This window comes from Amblyomma mixtum, chromosome 2 (genome assembly GCF_055824585.1).
Source record: "Amblyomma mixtum isolate Tamu chromosome 2, ASM5582458v1, whole genome shotgun sequence".
Lineage (NCBI taxonomy): Eukaryota > Metazoa > Arthropoda > Arachnida > Ixodida > Ixodidae > Amblyomma > Amblyomma mixtum.
Genome location: NC_143013.1, coordinates 274,715,968 through 274,741,252, shown reverse-complemented (window position 1 = coordinate 274,741,252; position 25,285 = coordinate 274,715,968). Strand labels below are relative to the sequence as shown.

Below are 25,285 nucleotides of genomic sequence, written 5' to 3'. Positions count from 1 at the left end.
AAACAACTAAGCAGCGATTACATGGCAGTATTTTCATGCCTCGCGTGACTACACTGAAGTTCGACGCCACAGCCGTCATGCGGCTGTTGAAACCGAAACATCACAAGAGAATAAATTCAGTTACTTTCTTTCTGTAAAATGCCGCAGGAGAAACCACGTGGTGATCCACGTATATTATAATGTCTTACGCGACATTACAGGGGGGGGGGGGGGGGGGACGAACCCCTTGCACGCAGGTGTCTCTCACTACCCAACTTAAAATTAAATGTGCTAATATATAATCTCCCTCAACTAAAACTCGTTTTGCTGTTCCCATTTCAAACGTATAGCTCATTTGACGCTGACAGTACGTCAAATACTAGCTTTGAAGATAATACCTCTGCGGCACAGCAGAAGGGAGAACTGCCAGAGAACGAGCTGGAGTGGAGCTGACTCATCTCTCTTTTTGTAAACTGCACCGACGATTCCTTGCTGGAATTCCACGTAAGTACACACTCAGCAGCCCATCTCATTACGTGACCATTTGCATCCATCGGTGCAAAACCGTGCGTCCGCAGCTTGTCGGCAAGGCAATGCCGAGGCGTGAGCTCGCCAACGCGCAATGTCGATACATGCACTCAACAAAGCCGTAAAAAACCGCCGAGAATGGAGATAAGCTGCGTCCGATATGTCACTCTCCCGTATCTGCCTCTACGCATAGCCGTACTGGGCACGCAGTAGGATTAATCTTCCTGCAGTATCTACGACACGGCGCATGGGCAGGTCACCCATGGGGGGATTTACCCGCGATCGAACCCGCATTACCGAGAGGCTCTAGAGCCCAATTCACGTGCTCTTCGCGAGAACGAATGCAGACTGCACGAAAGAAAATTGCGTTCATATCTCTCCTGCGATGCAAGCAGTGAGCTTAGCGATGAGCACGACCCAGATAAAAACAAGTTGCTCCGTGTTGCGATTACGTTCTGCAACTGTGGCGGGAGTAGAGAGGGCGGGGCAGACTGGGAAGGAGCCTGTGGATGAGTGCGGCACATTTTTTTTTTTTTTACTCTTTCACTGACAAGAAAACGGCATCATTCTAATCTGCATAAATTGTATTCCCATGTCGTCTGCTGATATCGGTGCCCACGGTTCAGGTGGGTGGGGAGACAGTCGAAGAGGCCATGAAAATGAGAAGTCTGCAAATAATGAAGACCTTATAGTCCGAAATCCGCTGCATGGAGCGAGACGGCGTTACAGGGAAATCGCGGCTTGCCAAAACGCCTAACGAGGCGACGACCAGGAACGTTCTGTCAAATGAGGTGAGTTGCTGGTACCCCCACAGATTCGCGTGCACAGAACTCGCACGAGCTTTTCGGGCGAGCAAAAGCGAAGGCGCAGCTGTTCCAACCAGAGCACGCGAATACAAACACTCGCAACGTGCCAAAAGCAGCAGTGCGTAAATAAAAGCATGACATGCATTTTCAGATCAAACCGACGCGCCGAAAGAATGTTTCGTTTACCACGGCCTCAGGCCTGACACGTGGCGGCACCTATCGGCGGTAACCGCAAGTAACCGCTTTCAGACGGGAGAGCTAGGCCTAAACAACAACGGTCGTTGCAAGCGGTGAACTTACGCGGTCACGCTTGAGCGTTGTTGCTGCTCGTGCTTTCCCTTAGCCATTTTGTTATTTAGCAGAGTATGCAACAACTACTTTTGAGATGCGTCCCTGAAATCATAGCACTCAGAACGGTAACGGGAACAATACTGCAGAGAACAAAGCCAGAGAACTGATTGACAGCTCGCAGAGAAACGGGTTTCAATGGGAGCCGCAGCATGACCATGTCACGTAGATGCGAAGACAACAGAAGAAAAAGAAACAATGCAAAGCAGCGTCGCGATCGCAGCTATTCCTGCGTACGTTGCTATCGCGCCCGTGCCGAAGCGGATGTTAACCAACTTAGCGTGCGGTCACGTGCGAGCATGCGAACTCCAACGAGTGTGCTCACCGTGACAGGCATGGCTGAGCTCACGGGGTGTCTAGCCGGGTACATGACGGGTCAGCCTCGCTCCCGATGAGGCGTCCCACCGCCGCTACGAGGCCCACCGTTGGAGCGTCGCCATGGCCGTATCCGAGTGGCTAGTATCCGCTGCTACCTGGTACACCAACGAAGACACATCCCGCACCACGAAGCACCAAGCGGACAAGCCGAGGAGATTCACCCGCGAGGCACAACTTCCCGGGTCGTCCTAGTCGGCGCAGTTGTTGGGAGCGCGCCGGCTTTCGTAAACGCGCGGTCTGCCGAACGGCGAAGAGCGATTGCGGAGCCCAGAGATTGGCTTAATCAACAAACATGACTGTTCCCAGGCGTCAGCTCGACCGCGCTGGCACCGCTTTAGAGCCGCTTTCCACGAGAAAACGTTGGGAGAAGCGCGGCCCCCTCATCCCCCGGTCGCGGAGCAGAGCGCGCGGGCGGAGCGCCCACGTGGTTCTCGGTCACCGACGCGCTCCGCCTCCGTAGCTTCTCCGCGCGCTGCCCGACAGCTGGCCGTCAAAGTCACGCGGTCACCGACGCGCTCCGCCCCGCGCGCCCGCCTCGCGGCGCTAATACGATTTCCATTTCAGCGCTGCCGCCGGAGAGCGGCGGCGCGAGACGGCCGAACCGGGGGGCGAGGGAGAGGCCGCCGATCAGCGCCCCAAGCAAGATAATTATACAGAGCTTGATGTTGCCTTTGATGAGCACTTGAGCGTGTAGTGTTGATGTTGAACAAATGTTCAGAACCTGGCCCCGAGAAACCCTCCCGCCGCAGCAGCGGCGGAGGAGCGCCTCCCCGCAGTGAGAGAACCCCCCCTTATTTTTATCTTCTTCCAGCGCCGCGTCGCGTGTTATGGAGGCGACGCGGACGGCATTTATTTATCCCTCGTAAAGCGGAAAGAGGGCGGCCCCTGCGTGCCGCCTCTCTCTTGATTATTTCGCTCTCCTTCGCGGCGTTTTGTTCTGCGGCTGCCGCTGCTGCTTCTGAGGAGTGAAATTGTTCCCGCGCCTGTTTAACTCGAGAGCGCTCCTCTCCCGCGCCTGGGACGAGATCAATTAAACGCGCCCCCTCTTCCCGCCGCTGCGGCGGCAGGCGACCCGACGTACTTTTTTTATTTTCTTACGGTCGCCGCTTGTCGCTGCCGCCGCCTTGGGCGTCCGCGGAGATCCGCCGCCACGAGAAGCTCTCTCGATGCACTTGCCGCCGGACCGGCGCTCTATCGCCGAGTGCAAACAGCCGCCCGCCCTTTTTTTCCCATCGCTGCTCGTCGCTTTCAACCTGCGTGACTGCGAGCGAAGGCTCTTGGCGGGGGTATTAGTATGCGGCGGCCTGCGTAAGAAAAGACCTCTCGGCTGACGACTGAGTTGCTGTCATGTAGTACGTGCTTCACATGGTGCGAAGATAAAAAGAAAGTTGGCATGCCTAGAAAGCAGCATCTGGAGTGTTTTGCGCTTGCGCAAGAGTGCAGACAAAGGAGTCGGTAATTTAGTCATATAGTGCACTTTTCCTTCGCTGCCCTTTGCAAGCGCCTGCGTTACTTTCTTCACCTGTCTTTTCCATCCTCTTCCATAAAAATGAGACAAAGTCGGCCTTGGCGACATTGAAGTTCAATCGTGAGCTGTGGAAATGCGCCGGAGACACGGATTAATCAGCTCAATGGCGTGCTCACGTGCTTTAAATACAAGCATTTGAACAGGAGCTAACGAGTCGAGGTTTTGTGTAATGCAAGCAACACTATTCCTAGTTATATTTGCCCCACGCATCCCATTTCCTTCCTACTTTTTAATTTTTTTTTTTCTGTAAACATTCGGACATACATTTGTAGCTGCCTGCAAGAGAGAGAGAGAGAGGGAAAGGCAGGGATGTTAACCAGAAAGGATTCCGGTTGCCTGCAAGCAATGGTGATTAGCTTGCTAGCCTCTAGAAATCACCACGATAACATCGAACAGCATCAGTAACACTTAAAACAAATAACAGGCAGGAGGACTATACGGCCTATGAATAGTTTTCAGCCTATGAGGAGTCTGGAGGAACATACGCGTCGAAATGCAAGCCGACGGGTACTTTTGTGCATTTCGCCAGAACCTGCCACTAATGCAAATGGTATCAGGCAGCCGCAGTATCTTTCCTCAGGTGCCGATGATTTCATCCTCACCGGTTCTTCCTCTTTTTATTATTTGGCTGCACAGCCGTCTGTTGTGCAGCTTGACTCACACAGTACGTACTTTGTCGCCTTTGTACACAATCCTGCACAGCCTGAGTCTCGTTGTCAATGCGGCACGTTTTACTGAAAGAAACTAAATAATAATAAAAATGTAAGCATATACATTCTACAACATGTTCATTTATAGCCTGACGTAAGTACTTTCCCAACTGCTGAAGCACGCAGCTGGCTGTGCAACTGAAATACCTCACTTATCGCTCTCTTACTATCACACTGAAGGTTATGTTCGATGAACAGAAGAAAAGAACAACAGAAATAGGGGTATGTCACGTGCTGAGAATTGATTTTCGCCATGCGTATGCAAGCAGGAGGGGCCGCAAGGTTCGGCGCCTTGCTCCTCGGTGTATATATATAAATACCCCCTGTGCAAGCTGCACACTGCGTTTGTCCGTGCCCGCTCAACCTCCCGCAGCGGCGTACCCCCTCCCCCCAATCCCCCCTTGTGAGTGAGCGCAGATTTTCGGCTCTTCCCGAGAGGGCGGAAGGCATAGTACGAATGCCGCCGCGCACCATTGCGGCTTCCACCCCCTCTGTTTTCCGAACCGAGGAGTGGAGAAAGAAAGAGAGAAGGGGCGGGTAGGGGGGGGGGGTGCATGTCGGCTGCGCGGATGGTAATGGATCAGCGACGAAATGGCCACGGACGCCCGCCGCCGTGTTCCCCTCCGTTGTTTGAGCGTTTCTCGAAGCGAGCAACAAAGAATGAAACAGCGGTTGCTTGCGGAGAGTCGGAGGGGAAGAGAGGACTACCGCAGGCAGGGGTGAAGCGGGGAGGGCGATGGAGCGCCGGCAATGGGACTACGAGAGGAAGCGAGACTATCGCCTCCCTCTCCACTTCTCATGCGTCGTCTCCCCCCTCCTGACCCCCGCAACTCGCCGCTTCCACATCCCCTCTTTGCCCAGTCCGGTTGTTTCGTGTCGGGGAGGAGTGTGCCCACGCTCTCCGCACCCGGCGCGCGAAACGGCGAACCGCGCTTGTTCCGCTCCCGCCGCGGCTCGCCTGTTAAGCTCGAAGCAAAAAGAAACCAAAACGCGGCTCGGTTGTATGCTTTATCTACACGGCGTCAGGAGAAGTATACTGTACAAGAGAAAGAGACTTATCTTTATATCATACTGATACGGTACCCTGACGGGTGCAATTCTCTTCATTGCGCGTTGTTCGCGGCCATCTGAAAAGCATATTTTGAACTCATTATGCTTAAACCTGTGAGCAGGCACTGATAATTACGGTTATGAATAAGACCTGCCTCGGGCGTTCGTCGTCTCATGACTTCCCCAGAATTTCGCGAGGCTGTGTTTCTGTGGTCTAGCTAGCACAGAGAATACTTCGAAGAACTCGTTGTGCAGCAAAACACTTTTTTACGCAATTTCGTGGCAAGTCAGGCCTGATCCGCTTGCTCCGTGACGTCACGCTAGTTGCCCGTCCTCCACGCGCGGCTGCGTGGGTTTGCCGGCATTTCTCAGCGCATTATTTTACTACCCGAGGTACAATGGCTGTAGTAATGAGCCGATAAACATGAGTTAGCGACTGAAGAACAGCTTTTTAACCGCGTGCTAAATTTCGCTTTATATCTACCGTGTTAACTTGTTGTAATCTGTGTTTTCTTTCGTTACCCTCACGATACACTTCGTGCTGCAGCTAAGTGATTCGATTTTATTATTTCATGGTAATACTTGTGACAAAGCACAGCATTGTTACAGTTCCTGCTATTCACTCCATCGCAGTTAGTTCATATTAACTCCAAAATATTATTTCCCGGACAGCATAGCAGTAAAATGCAGTAGAAGGCATGAAATGCAGTATCTAGCCACACGTCATGTATTGTACTGCTTAAAAAAAAAAAAAAACGTAAGTTTTTTTTGCCATTTTCGAAGGCAGATGACGTGCTAAACATTGAAATAAACAAAAACAATTCAGTCATGGAAAGAGTAACATGACTATGCGAACATTTTATTGCTCTCGGTCCCTAGCATTAAAATATTTCAATTCTTTAATTTTTATAGCTGCCTGTGCAGCTAACTTCCGATTGCTGGCCTAAATGGCGTCATTCTTCAATTTCAATGCTAGTTAGTGCAGCCTCACCATGCCTGTGGTCAAAGATATCGTCAGATCCGGAAGGACTGTGACAGCACATTTCACATGTGCATGGAGACGGCTCAGTTTCTAAACTAATAAACATGATGGACTTTTCGTTCGCAGTGACTGTCCGAAACTTGGTATCGCAAATGTTGACTAGCTTGATTCGCAATACTTCAAATGAAGACACTGAATTTATGGGTTTTTCTTCCTCGCTTGCCTTGATAGAATTGTTGATGGCTTCCTGGATAGCGTCATTTTCCCAACTTGCTCTCTTTCTTGCTGTGGACTCGCGACATGAAGGTGTAGAAGGGTACGATGGGCGATTGGGGAACACCGAACACACTTCGTCCTTTTGAAGTTGAGCACCATCGCGCTTGGGCTGCATGGTTCTTCCCGTCTGTTTATCATCATGTGAGAGCTTGGGATGAAGTCTTGCTCATAAAAATGGAGCTCGCATAACTGTATTAGGAAGCTTATTTGTTATACCATGCAGTCCTCTCGAAGCCCCTATTCAACAACTAACGCTTTTGTTTAGTGTTGGGCTTTATAGAACATAAGATAAGCAATCAAAAGCGGTTAAATTGCAGTTACTTACCTTGGAACGCATGGTTGGCGTGAAATCTATAGTGATTAACTACTATCATCAAAGTTTTCTGCGAGCTTCATTTTTGGGAAAACCAAACACACTAACTTTTTGGCCACCGTCGTAATTTCCGTGGCGCCCATGCACACAGCACTGGCTTATGCTGGTGCGGTTATAAAATGAGTGTGTATTGCTTCAGCACCAGATCATGGTTTCAACGCGCACAAGTGAATAGTCTGACGACCTGCAGCTCGAAAACCGAGAAGTCGGAAAAGAGAAATGTCAGTACGTTGGCTGCCTAACCTAACCACAGTGGCACGGTCCACGCGCGTCGCCTCCCAGGTGTCATACTCCTGTGCTGCATCCGCCTGCGTTTCACAGAAGTGTCACCATCGTTCGCGGCAAAGCCTTTCGCGGTCGGGCAACTAGTGTGACGTAGGCCACTGTGGAGAGGAGGAATGAACAGTCTTCGAAATCGAGTCGGCGAAGCTTAAATTTGCATTTCGCCCACGGGGAACGCACCTACCCCGTACACTAATTTGCAGCTTGTGCGCGTCAAAAACTAACGCGTGGGATCGTGTAGTCTGTCCCAAGAGACAATGTGGTGGCCGTTGTTACGTCTACGACTCATTCAGATAAGCTGTTTATATATATAGGCTGCGGTGACACACGCATGTAACTGCAGATTATGAATGAACATAAGAACATCGACGAATTACCTACAGCGACACTGAGGACAACATCCGATTGTTTTGCTGAGTAAAAATTCATTCCTTTGCTATGTTTGGCTGTGATGTCCGGCATCAAAAGACGCATCTATCGCGTAGAAAATTCGATTTAAAAATTTGCCCGCCAGTCGAATCAGACTCGTTACTTCTACATCGAGTTGGACGAGTTGCCACCGTTTTAAAATGAAAGCTACGTAGCGTAGCCTCTGTGGGCTCCCTAATATCGGAGTCGACACACGCATTCTGTACTTGCGATATCGGCCGGTGATACCGACACCTATACTGCGATTTTTTTTGTCTTTTCTGCCTTATAGAAGCTCCGTTTTCGTTGAAAATATGCTCTTTGGGATTAGACAGCGATACCCTGTCGATACAGGTCAGCTTACCTTGTTCTTCAATGACCCTTTAAATGGAACGTAAATGAGACAGACAGCGCACGGTATATAAAAGGTCCTTCTGTTAATGGACCTTCAGATAAGCCCTGCAATAAGGAATAAACTGCGTTCGATATAGTCAGAAGCAACAAACTTAATTTGAGCAGCATCGAGCACGCACTTTTGTCCGGGTTCATGTAAAGTTTGCGTAATGGCCTCCAGGTTAAGCATAACCAACACACTCAAATGTTCTTTCCCAGAGCGATCGCCACTGACCTATAGTCTACCATATGCCTTGCGAATGTTCGTGCTTATAGCTTTATAACGCTGTAGCACGCACGAAGAGGGATAGGAAGCGCAGTACTTTTTACCAACTCATCAAGGTTCGTTGCTGACGAAAGAAATCTGCAAGCCTGTCAACGTCACAAATCACACCGAATTTGCAAGGAAACGTTGCAGGCTTTATTACTGTTGCCTCACAAACGCGAGAAACTTAAAGCAATAATCCTTGACGAGTTGGTAGATGATCGCCCGGTCCCGTAAGCTCTTCCGCAAGTGCAGAACGTGGAGGATGAGTGGCATACGTATGAACCACGGTATTTTTTATCTTTACATTCTCAAACAAAACGAATAGCAGTGATCATAAGCCTATCTTTGTCAATAATTATGACAAAAATTATGACGAGAAACGTATATAACATACTTCACCTATGGGGCAGAAACGTGAAGGATAACGAAAAATGTTCAGCTTAAATTGAGGACAACTCAGCGAGCTATGGAAAGGAAAATGATAGGTGTAACGTTAAGAGACAGGAAGAGGGCAGAGTGGGTCAGGGAATAAACGCGGGTTAGGACATCCTAGTCGAAATCAATAAGAATAAATGGGCTTGGGAGGGCATGTAATGCGAAGGCAAGATAACCGGTGCTCTTTGAGGGTAACGGACTGGATACTGAGAACGTAAGCGTAGCATGGGGGCAGATGAGATTACGAAGTTTGTGGGGATAAGATGGCCGTATAGCTGGCACAGAGAGATATGGGAATGGCTTTTGTCATGCAGTGGGTGTAGTCCGGCTGATGATGATGATGACGACGACGACGAATTTTCTCTGTACGTACGAAATATCGGTACTTACCAGGGCTAAGGCCAAGAGCCGAGGTAAGTACAGAGACAGGTGGGAGGGTGTAAGGGAAACCTGGGCTCGCCCTGCCTCTAACGAGTCCAGGACCTGTCTAAATCTGCGGTCTAAACTAAGAAGACAGTGAGACGATTACTCCAAAGCATTCCGAGACTCCACAGTAGTGCTTGAAGCGCTTACAATCCTTGCTCCTCCATTATACACACTTGGGGAGGAGGAAAAAACTATATTCGGGGCAAGTAATAAAGCCCCGTGAAAAGGAGTACTTGCTCCGTTGTATGCCGAGACCGAGTGAAGCCAAGAAGGAGGAAAGAGGCGAAGAGAATGTTAGGGGCATTCGATCTTGCCGGCCTCGCTTTTTTTGCATAACAGATAGTTAGCTGGGTTATCGATATACGTAAATATTCTGCAACATGCTGACACGCAAATGTCCCGATATCACAGGTTCCGAAGCGTTCCGGAATGTTCCACCATGAAATTAAAAAAAGAAATGAGTACCGGTTTGTTTTCGAGAGTGGATGATCCGTGACTCCATGCGACACAGGACAAAGCGCCATGGCGCCATACGGTGGGCACAGCTGGTACCACTAGCAGCTGCTGTCGGGAGCGCGACCTTCAAAACGGGGCTCGGACGTCGCTTACGAGTGCTTACTCAAAGGACTTTATGGAACGAAGAGCTTCAAGCAAGTCGCTGAAAATTGTGCAGTGGTTCGTTTAGTCATTCTCAAATTCCATATAACTAAATTTACATTCGACGTGATTTAGGCTGTCAGAACTGACGAACTAGGGCGGTCAGTGAATGACTGAATTTTGTGTGGTACTGGATCCACGTAAAGAAATGAAAATGTTCAAGAAACGTAGTTCTTATCCCCACACGTTTAGACGTTGCCATATTCCATGCAACGAAATTTACATTCAACGTTCTAGTTGTTGGCAGTAGGACTGATTTAGGCTCTCAGAACTGACGAACCAATGCAGTCAGTGAATGACTGAATTTTGTGTGGTACTGGATCCACGTAAAGAAATGGAAATGTTCAAGAAACGTAGTTCTTATCCCCACACGTTTAGACGTTGTCATATTCCATGTAACGAAATTTACATTCAGCGTTCTAGTTGTTGGCAGTAGGACTGATAAAGGCTGCAATGCAGTCAGTGAATGACTGAATTTTGTGTGGTACTGAATCCACGTAAATAAATAAAAATGTTCAAGAAACGTAGTTTTTATCCCCACTCGTTTAGACGTTGTCAAATTCCATGCAACGAAATTTACATTCAACGTTCTAGTTCTTGGAAGTAGGGCTGATTTAGGCTGTCAGAACTGACGAACCAATGCGGTCAGTGAATGACTGAATTTTGTGTGGTACTGAATCCATGTAAATAAATAAAAATGTTCAAGAAACGTAGTCTTATCCCCACTCGTTTAGACGTTGTCAAATTCCATGCAACAGAATTTACATTCAACGTTCTAGTTATTGGAAGTAGGGCTGATTTAGGCTGTCAGAACTGACGAACCAATGCGGTCAGTGAATGACTGAATTTTTTGTATTACTGAATCCACGTAAAGAAATGAAAATGGTCAAGAAATGTAGTTGCTATGCCTACTCATTTAGACGTCAAATTTCCATGTAACGAAATTTACATTCAGCGTTATAGTTCATGGCAGTAGGACTATTTAGGCTGTCAGAACTGACGAACCCATGCGGTCAGTGAATGAGTGAATTTTGTGTGGCACTGAGTCTACGTAAAGAAATGAAAATGTTCAAGAAACTTATTTCTTACCCCCACCCACTTCTGCCATTGGTCGTAATAAACGCATTACTGTATAATATGTTGATTAGGTGGGTATGGGATGCTTTTTTACAGCCTAGCTGTTAAAAGCACCTAATCCTGTTATAATTTTATAGCATTATTTTATAACATTTTATAACCCCATAAACCATAATCCATCCTCCTGAGCGTTCCTAGGTGGCATCGAACATTACAATAATGTTAAATAAATATTGTTGCGGTAACATTACATTGAAACGTTATGCTTATGTTGGAAATTAACAAATAACGTTTGATGTTGCGTGGTACATATTTGAAATGTTGTTTTAATGCTCTTATCAGCTGTGCTCAAATTATATATCATAGAACAACACTGCAAATATTAAGGCGAAAGCCTTTAATGCCTCATCGTTGTCGACAGAAGGTTGTCAGCAGAGGTGTCACGCTTTTCGGTTGGTCGAAATGGTTATGACGTCAGAGTGCGCGTACTCGAAGTAATGAGGTCACCCACGGTTGCCTGACGCCGCCTTCTGGAGCACACGACAACTAATAAAATAGTTGTCGTCCGCTCCGACAGGGTGGGTGTCCACATTACGTACAGCCTTTGTCAAAAGTTTGGAGCCCAGGGGGTCTGCTTCTTAGCCACACTGTGTGGTTCGTAATGCATCTCCAGCGCTCCAAATTTCCTGAAGGTAAGATGATTTCTGGTCCTGCCTTCTCCAATGGGTAGGCCTTTACGCGTGCGTTTCAAACATCGCGCGTCCTTGACGTGGGCTGCAGCGCCCATGTAGCGCTTCAGGTCGCTCCATGGCGCACGTGTCGTGTGTAGAGCTGTGAACGGGCCGCAAATTTCAGCCCGCGCCCGGCCCGAGCCCTACACTCCTGACGGAGGCCCGGCCCGGCCCGACAATCAAGAAACCTAAGCCCGCCCGGGCCCGGCCCGAGTTAAGGCCCGGCCCGGGCACGGCCCGACCTGCAAAACTGAAATTGAAGTGACGACGAAACAGAAAGAGATAATTGAAGAAAAATCAGTTTATTTCAATGTTTTTAAAATGCTCGGCTCTCATGGTCCAGATGAAAATGAGTGAGTATATGCAAACACGCCACATGTAGAGAGTTATCACTCCAAGTTATTATGCAAAAACAACAAATCGTCCATTGATGACGGCTTGAGGGAAGTGCGGCGCTCATGGATAATGAACCCGGCAGCGCTGAAATTTCTCTCGGTGCTTGAACTGGTAGCCGGAATGGCTAACACTTTCTTGGCAAGAAGAGAAAGCTTTGGGTACGTCGCTGCCTTGCTTCTCCAAAACTGTGACAGATCAAGCTCTGAGCAAGGGGGCTGGAGCCACGCAGGAGCAATCGCGATCGCGAAACCCGGCCGGCCCGTCCGAGACAAATATACCGTGGCCCGAGCCCGGCCCGGGCCCGGGTGAATAGACTTCCGCAAGGCCCGAGCCCGGCCCGCGGGCCGGGCCGGGTACGGGCTTTCGGGCCGGCCCGAGCCCGTGCACAGCTCTAGTCGTGTGACCTTCAGAGGTGACCTTCACTTTCATGCCCGCTCTAGAGCAGCGATACGGGCCCTACATCGAGCAGCGGAAATCTGGTGGGCGTTGCTGTGCGCACGTGCCAAAGACGCGCGATGTAACACATGAGCGAAGGACCAAATTTTGTTGAGCCGCGGTGCCAAAGGTAATCGCTTTTTTTTTTAATTATAAAAAGGGATATGTGCATGGTTAGGGCGCTCGGCTACTGAACCGGAGTTCCCAGGTTAAACCCGGCCGCGTTTCGATGGAGGCGAACCGCGAAGGCGCCCGTGTGCTGTGCCATGCGAGAATAAAATTCTCAGGTGGCCAAAATTATTCCGGAGCCCTTCACTACGGCACTTCTTTCTCTCCCACCTTCCTCCCTCTACTTAAGGCGCAGTTCGGGTGTTCAATGAGATGTGAGACAATTACTGCGACTTTTTTCCCTCGAAAACCAGAAACCAATTTTCTGTTACAAACGGCCAGCTACAAACCTCTATAACTGCAACTATAGCCGACCAACTAAAATAGAACTTTCAGTATTATGGACGAGTTATCCAGTTAACTAGTGAACATGACTCATCTGTTTGCTTATGTTGGCCAGCACTGGTACGGGGGGGGGGAGACGCGCGCATGGAGTGGGGGGTTGCCGGTTCCGCGCGTTGACGGAGCAGGGCATCCGTCGCTGGCGCTCCGCCAAAAGTTTTTCAGCTTTGCTAGGTCAGAAAGAGGTCAGATGAGAGGTCAGAAATGTCATTAATAACTGAATCAAGCATATGCCGAGATCCTCTCGGTCTAACCAGATTTTCGTTAGGCCACATTTTTCGTCGTGCCAAATTTCGGTTCCAAGTACCTTCACTGGCAGTTAACGCACGCGAGTGAGCGCTCACATAATTTTCTTCTGTTGACCGATCAATCACTTCGCAATATAATCAACGATGTTTCACATACTGTAGTAGTAGTAGCAGAAGACCTTTATTCGGTCATAATTTACAGGCCGAGCATGTCGACCGCCTGGGTGACCAGAAGTTGCCATTCTTCCTCCCCTTCAGTGCCAAGCCAGTCGAGCCAGGTGGTGATGGATAAAGAAGGTGGGGGGGGGGGGGGGGGGGGGAGGAACTCGACTGCTGAGCAGCCGGGCAATAGAAGAGGCATTGGGCCAGGTCCGCTTAGATACAGGGGCAGTTGGGACAGGAAGGGTCCGATCCATAGCGATAGAGAAAGAGGCGAGACGGGGTATACTTTCAGAAAGCGAAGCTTTGAGTCGCACAAGCACTATTGAGATCAACGGACCAGCCTCTGTTGCTTCAGCCGTCAGCGTGATTTGTGAAGATCTTGAGGCGTCACGAACTTCCAACATCACAGCTACGTACGTACTGGGTCGACAACGGCAAGATGGCCAACAGCAGACTCCTCACGCGGGGCAGTTAAGGTTGGCAGTAGTCCTTTACTACCACGCACAGGAAAGAAATTGCAATTGCCTTTTTCCACTCACCGACGGGCAGTTACGGTGGACAGCATCACTCAGAGATCACTAGACGTACTGAATGTTTCCCACTTAGAGGGAAACTGGGAGCGCGCATTACTACTGCCGCTTTTGCCGCCGAGCCGGCGAGAATAGGTGGCACCGTGCGTGAAAAGATTAGCTGGCTGTTCTCATTGCGCATGCGTCTTTACCACAGATTCCCCTATACCAATCACTGCTTCCACTTAAATATCAACAGACAGAATTTCAGTCCCTCTGGATGTCGAATGTCCTAGTGCGCATCAAACTCTTCAAACTGGAACCTATGTACTTAGGTTTGGCAGAGATAAGACCCAGAACATTTGAAGCCTTACGTCTAACAGTTATGCCGCGTGCTCAGCGATTCACTGAACAACACTTGTACAACATCAACATACAAGACTGCATTGCAAGCAAGATGAAGACTTGCCTATTTGTAGCCAACAAATAACAAGCATCAATGACGTAACTCGTGTCCCAAATTCCACTCACCTTACAGTTCTATTTGATATTAGCCCACAACTTCATCAACATTCACATAGAATGCACAAATGAAACACCAACCAACACTGCCAACTCAAAATATCTTTATTTGAAATGAACAATACCCCTTTCTGAATGGCACTGATTTTAACAAGTGTATCAAGTACAAGTTTGCAGACTTTGGCATCTGTAAACACAAACAAAATGTTGCAATAACTTGACCAGTATTTGTAGCCTTTGTAAAAAAACGAACTAGACAAGAAAACAAAACAAAAAAAACCTGACTTGCTGCCAAGTCACCTGGAATCATTACCAGTGTTGGACAGCATCAAGACACTTCAGCACAGCACTTTGCCTGCACGAAATTAAAGGAACAAAACAAGTGGCTCTTGCACGCCAACCAATGAAGCTAAGGTTCCATACAGCTGATATTTTGGAGCACAGCTGCCCTTGTTGCTGCTCATATTATTCTGACTATCAGGCCTCAACCACTTAGTGGGATACTCCCCGGTAGAGAAATTTCTGGCTATGATCAAAGGGTGAACGAAACAGACACACTGTCAGCTGAAAATGCAAAAAGACGTTAATATGGAACTGAAGCAACTCAGTTTATTGAAACACTCTCAAAATTTTAGAACAAGATGCGGGAGTGCTATCAGTTGTGCACTTTTCTGTGAATAAAAGCCATGAAAATTTTGTCCATGTAGCCAACTTTTTACTACTATACCTTGAACAGGGTGCACAGCAATATGCCCTACTAGCGCACCCCCCTGTACTTAGCAGAGGAAAGGAAAAGGACACAAAAATTGGCCAGTAGTGTATTTGAAGAAGAAAAAAAAAAAAAAGATGACAGAATCAAAGGTTTGTGCGTCTTATTTTGTTGGATGGAAATATGGAGCTGGGTTTGTGCTACCTTTCCATTTCCAGTTCAGCTGGTTGCACCTTGAGCAAATGCAACCCAACAGGACTGAGACTTCAGCAGGAAAGTCATGGATAAGTCCACTATCCAAGTCAGCATGAACTTGCAAACTGAATGAAGACTCCCAACCATGTGGCTGACTGTTTTGCCACAAGCTCTATGCAGCCTTCCACTGTCTGAGCAAACAGCAATGGCGTGCTGTAGAAGCCATTCAGCCAAGGGCGGTGTGCAACTGCCAATGAGCTACAGGCGATCGGGCAACCTTTCACAGCAAAGAAGCCACTTGCAAAACCATTTCATCAGAAGCTGTCACGATGGGCACATCCCGACCTATACCTCAACGCTTAGACATGATCTGCGTAGCTTGTCGCAGATTGGAGCGCGGCGCCCGGGTCAGTCGTGGGTAGGCCTGGTTCCTGCACCCAAGGGTTCGTCCATTCTGCTGCCAAGCTGTGTGTGACTTGAGCTCTACGCTGTCAGCAGGACTTCACCCGGGTTGCGTTCTGGGCACATTCACAGTCAGCCACTTGGCAGCAAATGTCTCCACGTCCTCCATGCTGATGCCTGCATTGGCGAAGGGCAGGCTTCTGTTTGAAAGACGCCCTAGGACATAGCAACAGCAAGCAAAGGTGGCTAGCAAGCAGATGCAATGGAAGAGACAGTCGTTTTCCCCATAAGCAACACTTTTGACAGCAATTACAGCTTAATTTGCTGAAACTTGAAGTGGAAAGGACACACACGGAAGCAGAGCCATGTCCCACTGCTAACATGAATGTGTCTGTTAAAGTTACACCATGGCAATAGTTAGAAGATATTGCACTGATCGTTTCGAGTGCCCCATTCATTATTAGAGGAACACCAGACAAACTCAAGTTAGCTTACATCATCAATCACTGTGTTCTAAAGACAAAGGTGTAACTTTCACTGAAAACGAAGCTTTTGTAAGCCAGAAAATAAAAAAATTGACAGGACGGTTATCACTGTGTGACGAGAGATTCTGCTGCAGCTGGTAAGTTATATTTTATGATATGATGAGGCGGAGAATATGAGAGCAACTTCGTATCTTTATAGTTCTAGAGCGCTGTTGTTAGTTTTCCCCACATACTCACTTTTAAACTAGCTCCTGCGATTGCTTCTGCAGATGGAACATGCGAAATTCCTCTGTTCTCGCCATACCCTCCCTCCTGCATCCTTGGTAGCCACCCTCTCGATGGTTCCGATGGTAACCACCCTCCAGTTACACATTACTATACTCTTGCATACCCTCCTCATTTCAGAGTAACTACCCTTAGGGCACAACAACGAGGACTGATGTGCGAGTTGGTATGACATAATAAGGCTAAAACGCGCAGAGTCTTGTCTCATCTTCCCTCTACCGTCCGTGCCGTTTTAGACTTACCCTTGCGGTGGTTCCCATAGCAACCACCCCCTGCTTGCGCCTTACGCTCTTGCCATACCTTCCTCCTTCCAAGGTAGCCATCCTACGGTTGGCAATTCCTCTGCACCTGCCACATCCTCCTCCTTCCCCGATAGACGCCTACAGGACGGTTCCCGTGGTAACCACCTTCTGGTCATGCCCTCTCGCCATACCCTCCTCCTTTCATGGTAACACCTTCCTCTTCCTTTTAGGGCAACTACCCTCTGGATGGTTTCCGTGACAACCACCCACCAGTTAGGCCTTCTTATGCTCTTGCCATACCTTCATTCTTTGATGGTAATCATCCTCCTCCTTCCAGGGTAACTACCCTCCGGCCAGTTTCCATGGATGGCCTTTTTAGGCTCGTGCCATACCCTCCTCCTCTTTCTCAGGTAACTACCCATTGGCCGGTTCCAGTGGCAACCACCCCTCTGTTGTGCCTTCATGTGCTTCTCTTTCGATGGTAAACATCCTCTCGGTGGAGATTCCTCTACCCTTGCGATACCTACCTCCTCCCACTGTAAACACCCTTTGATAGTTCTGGTGGTAACCACCCACTGCTTATGGATTCCTGCACACATGTTATACCCTCATTCCATGGCAACCACCCTCCGAGTGGATCCTATGGCAACAGACCCATTGGTTATGCCGACAACTACAACTACAACATACTGCTACTGCTACTGCTACTACTACTACTACTACTACTACTACTACTACTACTACTACGACGATGAGGACGTGAAACTCAGGAACGGGCGTTTTCAACAGCTGTCGCTAGCAAATGAAATACATGTGTCGCCACCAGTGACATTTTTGCAAGCAAACTGCAGTGTGTCAAGGTAACTTCTTTCACATAGATCCCCGAGACTAAGCTACACCACCAATCACTTCGAAACGGTGATCACGGAGTCCTTTTCGGTCTTGAGTCACAAGTTCGAATCAGGTGGTGAACAAAAGAAAGCAATTTTACTGCCAGACTTAAATCAACATAGCCAGGAAGCGCTATGGAATCAATTTTTTGCTAAGAGCAAAAATAGCATGGAGATGTCTTTGGTGTCTCTAAAACATCATTCCCGACTTTCCAGCGGGGCTACCACAGGACCGCTACAAGCAGCCCAGATGAGCGGAGGTAATGTGCTTGCCTGCGGTTCGGGCGAGCGCAGCTGCATTGGGGGGCAGCCCTCCCGCTGCCCCCGGCGGCCCTGAGCAGACCAGGAGTGTGACCATGGGCCGGTCAGCTGGGTGTCCCCCCCGGGGGCACTGCCGCTCCAGGTGGTGGCAGCACTCGAGGATCTGGAACAGTTCCCTGTGTCCCCAACCATGGATGGCAACAGTCAGACAGACCACCCTCGTCGCTACTGTGGTGCAAAGTGAAACACTGACCCCGAGGCACAGTGCAGGAACGCAAGACAATAAGATAAGTGCATTTCTCATCCACTCTTCTACTTGTCCTGTGTTTCTGTGCTGCTACGTCTCTGTGTCAGTACTGTCAGTGATCCTCTGTCATGCAATGTGCTGCAAGCGTGCGCAGTGGAAAGAGCGTAGTTGTCTGGAAACCATGAGGGGGGAGAAGAGACTATCGACTCCGTACTGTACCAACGGGTGTATTCACGGTCAACTTACTTTTGATAATGAACAGGTTGGTTGGTTTATGGGGTTTAACGTCCCAAAGCGACTAAGGCTATGAGAGACGCCGTAGTGGAGGGCTCCGGAAATTTCGACCACCTGGGGTTCTTTAACGTGCACTGACATCGCACAGTGCACGGGCCTCGAATTTCTCCTCCAAAGAAATTCAGCCGGCGCGGCCGGGATCGAACCCGCGTCTTTCGGGCCAGCAGCCGAGCACCATAGCCACTGAGCCACTATAATGAACAGTTATTTCAGAAAGCAAAGAGGCAATCTGCTGTTAATTTGCACCCCCTCAAAAAATTTTGCCTACAGCACTGTAATACAATCTGCCATGCACACAAGCTCCAGGTAGCAAGGATGAATGCATGAAATGCAAAAACCTAAGCTAAACGTTGCATCAAGAGAAAAAAAAGTACACCATTAGTTTGATGCACTTTTATTCAAAAGCTAAACCTGTTTCAGAGGAAGAATGGATTTCACCTATCCCCGACCACCTCGGGTTCTTCCATGTGAACTACAAATTCGTTTGCAACAGCTAGGCATCAGTCCTGAAAACGTGTGCTCAGCACACCTGTGAACACCAGGGTAGCTGAAGCAGTGACAGCAAAAGACACTCTCCCTGTCTCAAGGGAACCAGCATGTGTGTACTCCTACCACTGTGAAATAATCTGCACAGCACCCCACGAGAATTTTGTTCACCAACAGCCGATGTCGGGAAGCCCTTCCCCCAGGATAACCGTACAGAGGAAGGGCCAACAAGCAAGCACCCACCAGGCTTCCTTCTCCTTGCGCTTGGGATACTTCATGGGGGACAGTGAGAGGCGCTCGTGGCTCTTCTGAGAACGCACATACCTGCACAGAAATGAGATTTGCAGTAAGTACTCACAACCACCACAGCCCCTCTGCTAAAAGTGATGTTTTTTTCTGTACGCTTTCGGAGCATCTACTAAACTGGGCACTTATTCCTAAACAAGAGCTTACAGAACCAGACAGTTTAGTGTTCTGCCTGTTACCTCGGCTCAAAGTCAACCAGCAAGCTACCCAAGTGCCATGCTAGCTCCTGCTTAATGAAGTATTCCAGAGTTCCTGCTGTAAAAGCACTGCCGAATGTGTCTAAATACCTGCTGCCCCGACGCAGCTCCCCTTCCAGCCACCGGATCGACTCACGGGCTCCGACGCTTTCCCGCTTCAGCAGGTCCAGGCTTGAGATCACTGGAATTAAACAAACAACCAGACTTCTTTAACACTAGCAAACTTGAGGACAAAGCTCCACCAGCAGGACTGCCCTACAAGTAATTAACCAGTGCGCTATAGTCGTATCCAACTCAAGAACGAAGTGGCACATGCCCCTCAAACGAGCACCTCCAGCCAATGACGTCGACAGATTCTCCCCACTGACCGATCCTTTTGGACCTGCTAGTGTAAAATCACAGGACGGGGTTTGAGAGGTATCTGCTGCTTGAGTTGCATTTGACTATAGGACTTCACATGATATTAGTGTGCACTCTAAAGAGAAAGAAGCAGCCCGAAACAAATTCCTATGACCCTATTCATTGCTTAATCCAAAATAAACTTAAGCGTTTGTCAGTTAACTTATTTGTGTGGTCATGTATATGCTTGGTAAATTTTAAATGTCATAACCCTAACTTTTCACCTTCTTCTGCAGAGCGACAGACATGAATGTGGCATAATTATCAGAGATGTGCTGGTTAATTTCTGCACAATGCAGCAGATTAAACTTAGCTAACCTATTCACAATCCATGACATGGAATTTAAGCGAATTAGGATTCAGTGTCCTCTCTGGAGCAACCCATTCACCAAACTAAATGATGAACAAAAAAAAAGAAATGCTGCTCTTTATTGAAACAATACTGCAATACTACTTCATTAAACTATACCCACAGATAGTACTCTCCCACTGTGCATTTGCGTTACTTGCATTTACAGTGTTCTAGGTAATTAGTGTTTGAGCAACATCAACATGAGTCCAAATTAATCTCAGCGGGGGCTACTAATGTCTGCACTTATGAAATCATCCCAGCTACAACCATTGCATGACAAAGGCCTCTCCCATATCTTTCCAATTAACCCTGTCCCGCACCAGTTGTGGCCACCCTATCCTCGCAACCTTCTTAATCCCGCCTGCCCACCAGGCTCCCTGTTGCTTCCTTCAACGCTGGCCTTCCCTTGGAGTCATCCCTGTTACCCTAAGTGACCACTTGTTATCTTCTCTTGCATTACATGCCTTGCCCATGTCCATTTCCTTTTCTTGACCATGGCCAGGATGTCATTAGCCCTAATTTGTTCCCTGACACATTTTGGAAACAAACTTCCAAGGCATTTGACTACGAGGGAAACTCACCATGTGACGGCACGACGAGCACGAAACGACGGGAGGCCACCAGGCGGCGCAGGTGGACCAGGCGAGCACAGAGGACCTGGGTGTGAGGAACCAGGAAGGGTGGTGGCGCTGCCTGGCGGCCTGCCTGACCCAGCTGCCCCTCGAGGTCGCGCACTTCCTGCTCCAGCCAGAGGTGGGCCATGCTGCGCATGACCCGCTTGCGCTCGTCCTCCCCTCCTCCTCCCTCGCCACTGCCCAGGGCATCCTGCACCGTCACACAAAGCAAGAGGCACGGCCACATGACACCACCACACGGAACCACACCACAGGAGATCGCATGCAACTTTTGCTGTGTTCCACCTGTCAACAGCGCCTTCGTATCTGCAGCAGTATGGGGCACGCAAGCGCACACACTTCGAGCAAAGCTTTTGATCCCCGACTGCCAAGTGCTGCAACAAATCTGCAACCTTCTATGTTTGTGGATCTGGTGCCGTCAACCAAAACGACACAAAACGTAAGGTAATGAAGCATACTTCGGCCAGCAGTGGCGATTATTTCTGGAAGGAAATCAAAAAGTACCAGGCGTTATGCCTTCTCTTTAGCTTTCATCAACACAAGTTTACACGTCACATATGCTGTCAACATATCAGCTAGCAGCACAGCCTACCTACAGCTCAGACAAATTACTTATGTGCCTGCATCCTAGTGGCACAGGCGTGAAATCGAGCATATGGATTGCTATGGCCAAGCAGCTGGGAAGTTGACTGTACACATATTCGGTTCACAAACTGTCAGTGACAAAAAAAAAAAAAAACTGCAAGTGGCGACCACTCGCAGTGTGTCAAGAAAAAAAAAAAAAAAACTCCTGCTGTTTATTGGGTCATGAGTTACGCTTGCCTGACAGCTTTCCAAACAACCACAGCCCTGTGCACTCACGCGTTTAGAGACACGCATAGCAAAATATCGACAACCCGTACGCACACCAGAAGGACATGACTCAAGGAAAAATTCAGGGGGCACTTTGGCTCTCCAAAGTGCTGCAAGGCGAAAGCGTTTCCTGGACACTGTTTGTTTATATTTATTTTTTATTTTTCATATTTTTTATTTATTTTTGCTCCTTTTCTTATTTTTATTTTCACATCTTATTTTTATTTTTGTTTATTTTCCTTTTCCTGACTTTACTCTTTTATTTTATTTATGAAGCCCATGCATTCACTACATGCGATTTTATTCATGCTGGAACCTTGAGCCTTTTAAGCAGTGACGCCGAAAGGCGGACGAATCTGGCGACGCGTCTGTCGACACGGCTGCCGACGCGTCTGCTAACGACAGTATGAGGCATTAAAGGCTTTCGCCTTAATATCGAATATGCCACATTATGATCAGAAACGATGAACAGCGACACCAAAAGCAAAGCACACAGCTGGCATTCCAAACAATAGCAAGTGCGCAGGCGGGATTTCCACCGTTTTGAAAACGGCGCGCCAAGTAGTTCCGCGACCATCCGCCGAGCACGAACGACCGCGCTGCCATCTGTCGCCTAGCGGGAACACCACAAGGGCGCAGACGGTCACGTGCACATCGCTATCACGTGAGTGACCAATATGGCCGACGTAGCGCGGTCCGAAACCGCCGAGATGCCCGAGAAAGCAGCAGGCAAGCCGGCCCACCTTTCGGACAAGGAACGAGAAAAGTTGCTCGAAAACACAATTGGCGCCGCCGAGAAGATACTACAGCTGCGCGAGAGCCTCAACGAACTGATCGAGAACGGGCTGCTCGAGTTGGCACGCGCGCGGTACGCGACCGGCAATAAATCCGTGTCCACCCTGCAGCTCAACATGGGCGACGTGGACGCGCTGCGCACCGTTCGAAGCCACTTTGAAGATCCGGATCAACGCTATCCCAGCTTTGAACTGATAGACGCCGGGTCCGGCGGGCCGCAGAGCACGGAGGGCGGAGTCCGCCAGCGCATCCCAGCAAAGGAGCAGCAGTCAGCTGACGAGGCGACGCAGTCTGCAGCACCCGAGCGCCCGACACCGAACGACCCACTGCGCTGGTTCGGCGTGCTCGTGCCTCAGTCGCTGCGCCGCTCGCAAAAGTGCTTCGTCAACGCACTCGAGGTCATTATGGATGTGGCCAACGAGCAGTCGCGCTTCGCGGCCGAAATGGACGCCTACCGCGCCAGCCAAGAAACGGCGGAATCACGCGCCGCTGAACCGTGAGTTCACCGCGTCCGCGTCTCAAAATAACCTACGTTTAAGCAGCATGCACGTGCTCCCGGTTCAGCGGTTAACCGCAATGAACGCCCTAAGATGAAGGTTGCCGACAAAACCGGCACGGACATATTCACCGCCGTGTATGTCATCCCAGATGCGAGCACGATTTGTACCGAAACTGTGTGCCGTTCCTGTGAAGCCTGTGTACAAAGCGCGTTGTGGACCAGTTTTGCATATAAAAGCGAAGTACCGTTCAGAATGGCGTTGTCGTACTGAGCCAAACGTTGTGCGCGACACGTTTGCGGCGCGCGCAGCTCAAGGAATGCGTTTGACAGCCCTACCGATAAACACACTGCTTAATGATACAGTAGTCACGTCCTATGCAAGTGTCTCAGCTGGCCACATACCACATGCAATGTATTTCGGCAGTCTCTAACAAAAACTACTGCGTGACGCCATTTTGCCAAACTTGTGCTCCCAGCACAGCCGAGGTCTTCTGTTTTCTGATAAAATGAGGGTAATCTACTTCGCACATAAAGAAATGATTTACTTTCAAGAAAGCAATCTACTAGCTTCAACCCTTTCAGCTGCCATTTTTTTTTGTTTTGCTCGAAAACATTATTGTGCCTTAACAGTATATTCAGGCCTCAAGAAAGGCAACTTGTTAGTTTTCTAGCATGAAAACCCTGTGGGCAAGCTTTACAAGGATATGCAAAATTCTGCAGCGTTAGACTGGTTAGAAATAGTAACACCGAAATACCCAGATTGGTCAAGTAGGCACCTGAAGGATAGTGGAATCACTAGGTTTGATGCTGCTCATTATGCTCGACATTGAGCAAAAACAATCAGTTTAATTCCTGGCAGTAAAATAAAAATGGTGGAAGATGTGCTACCCAGCTCACTGTTTAGTGAAATATTATTTACTGCGTTTGCTCTATGGCATGAAGCATTTTGTGACAAGGAGTATGCTAAATTCGAATGAAACAATGAAATCACTCCCAGGTGCAGCACACGCTCATAAAAGGCTGCAAGTTCGCTGCGTACAAAGTGTAGGAACGGGTTAAATACATCTTCAGCGAGAGCCAGTTGACATAAACATAAGATTGAGTATCTGACCTCGCTTCGGCGAGCGCGGCTTCGGCCGCTTATCTGATTTTTTCAGCAGCGTCCGCTCCGGTGGACGCAGTTGTTGCTGCGACGTGCGTCTTTTCTTGCCTTGTTCTCTTTCCTCTGATCTCTTACCTCTCCTCTATCTGCACGTTGGCAGCGGTGGTGGCTTGGCTAGAGCCAATAGCAGGCCCGTGCAATTTCCTTTTCATCCTTCTCTCAGTCACAACAACAACAACAACAAACTTCAAACAGAAGGGGAATCTACAGCACTTGACTCATCTTTATGTGTTTTATTTTGAGCACACCCAGACCAGACCAAAACAAGCAGGACGCAGATGTTAGTAAAGTGAAGCATAGCCTTCTTGCCAGTACCACTTGAAACTGCAATTTCTGATGAGTGTGGTTTGGAAGTGCTGTAAGCATTTTCATGAGTCCTGTTGTAGGTGTAGTCTGGCTGCTGCTGATGATGAATTTTGGGGAGCACTGTTTGTACTCTTTCTCTACGGAATGCACCTTTTAGCAAATCTATGCTGAAAGTGCTTGGACATCTGAAGCACTTTTGCTGTGAAACCAATATTTCACAAACTGTGCTGTATACTTGCAGTATCTGAGCTGCTTACACCATACCTTTGAGTCAGCTCAATGGCTAGCAACATACGAGGGGGTACCCAAAAGAAACCGGACTTATTTTTGTTTGAACTTAATTGTTCACATTTTAAGCACAGACCTTCAATCTCCTTCAAAGTATTCCCCACTTGCAATGATACGCTTGTCAAATCTTTCATTCCATTTTTCAAAACATTGTTTAAATTCATCCTTTGTGATGCTTGACAGTGCCTCCGTCGTTTTTTTCTTTACCTCAGCAACATCAGCGAAACGCCTTCCATTCACCTACTTTTTCATTCTAGGAAACAAAGAAAGTAGCACGGGGCAAGGTCGGGAGAGTATGAGGGTTGAGGAATAGGGGTCATGCCATTTTTGGTCCAAAATTGTCGTAGAGACAGGGTTGTGTGAGCAGGGGCATTGCCATGATGGAAAAACCAGTCACCCGACCGCCACAAATCTGGCCACTTCCACCGCACACTGTTGCCCAATCTTTTCAAAACACCCAAGTAGAAAGCCTGGCTAACTTTCTGACCCTGCGGAACAAATTCTCAATGGACGACTCCTTTCACGTCGAAAAAACAAATCAGCATTGTTTTGAGGTTTGGTTTCACCTGACGAGCTTTCTT

The 25,285-nt window shown here is 48.6% G+C and overlaps 3 protein-coding genes across 4 annotated transcripts in view; 1 reads left to right on the top strand and 2 right to left on the bottom strand.

The window, feature by feature from the left end:
* The window catches only part of LOC149364056 (transducin-like enhancer protein 1), a 41,972-nt gene extending 39,243 nt beyond the window's left edge, over positions 1-2,729 (bottom strand). The window contains exon 1 of one of the 2 annotated variants that reach the window (XM_089574046.1): positions 1,987-2,729. In XM_089574046.1, the coding sequence (XP_089430172.1) occupies positions 1,987-2,031 (45 nt within the window). In that variant the 5' untranslated portion in view covers positions 2,032-2,729. The remainder of the gene's footprint in view (positions 1-1,986) is intronic. The other variant, XM_089574047.1, reaches the window with a different exon arrangement.
* Positions 2,730-14,504: 11,775 nt separating this feature from the next.
* The window catches only part of Smg5 (Smg5 nonsense mediated mRNA decay factor), a 43,976-nt gene continuing 33,195 nt past the window's right edge, over positions 14,505-25,285 (bottom strand). Inside the window, exons 17-21 of the mRNA XM_089574044.1 lie at positions 20,749-20,992; positions 19,507-19,597; positions 19,157-19,237; positions 17,899-18,062; positions 14,505-15,900 (exon numbers count right to left, since the gene is read on the bottom strand). Coding sequence (XP_089430170.1) covers positions 15,824-15,900; positions 17,899-18,062; positions 19,157-19,237; positions 19,507-19,597; positions 20,749-20,992 — 657 coding nt within the window. The 3' untranslated portion in view covers positions 14,505-15,823. The remainder of the gene's footprint in view (positions 15,901-17,898; positions 18,063-19,156; positions 19,238-19,506; positions 19,598-20,748; positions 20,993-25,285) is intronic.
* On the top strand, positions 22,332-23,202 carry LOC149364055 (vacuolar ATPase assembly protein VMA22-like). Its single transcript, XM_089574045.1, has one exon. It carries the CDS (start codon positions 22,332-22,334, stop codon positions 22,947-22,949), a length of 618 nt encoding a protein of 205 aa, XP_089430171.1. The 3' UTR covers positions 22,950-23,202.

What these genes read in the sequence shown, in the direction of transcription:
- LOC149364055 (XM_089574045.1), top strand. Translation starts at nt 22,332, where the DNA reads ATGGCCGACGTAGCGCGGTCCGAAACCGCCGAGATGCCCGAGAAAGCA.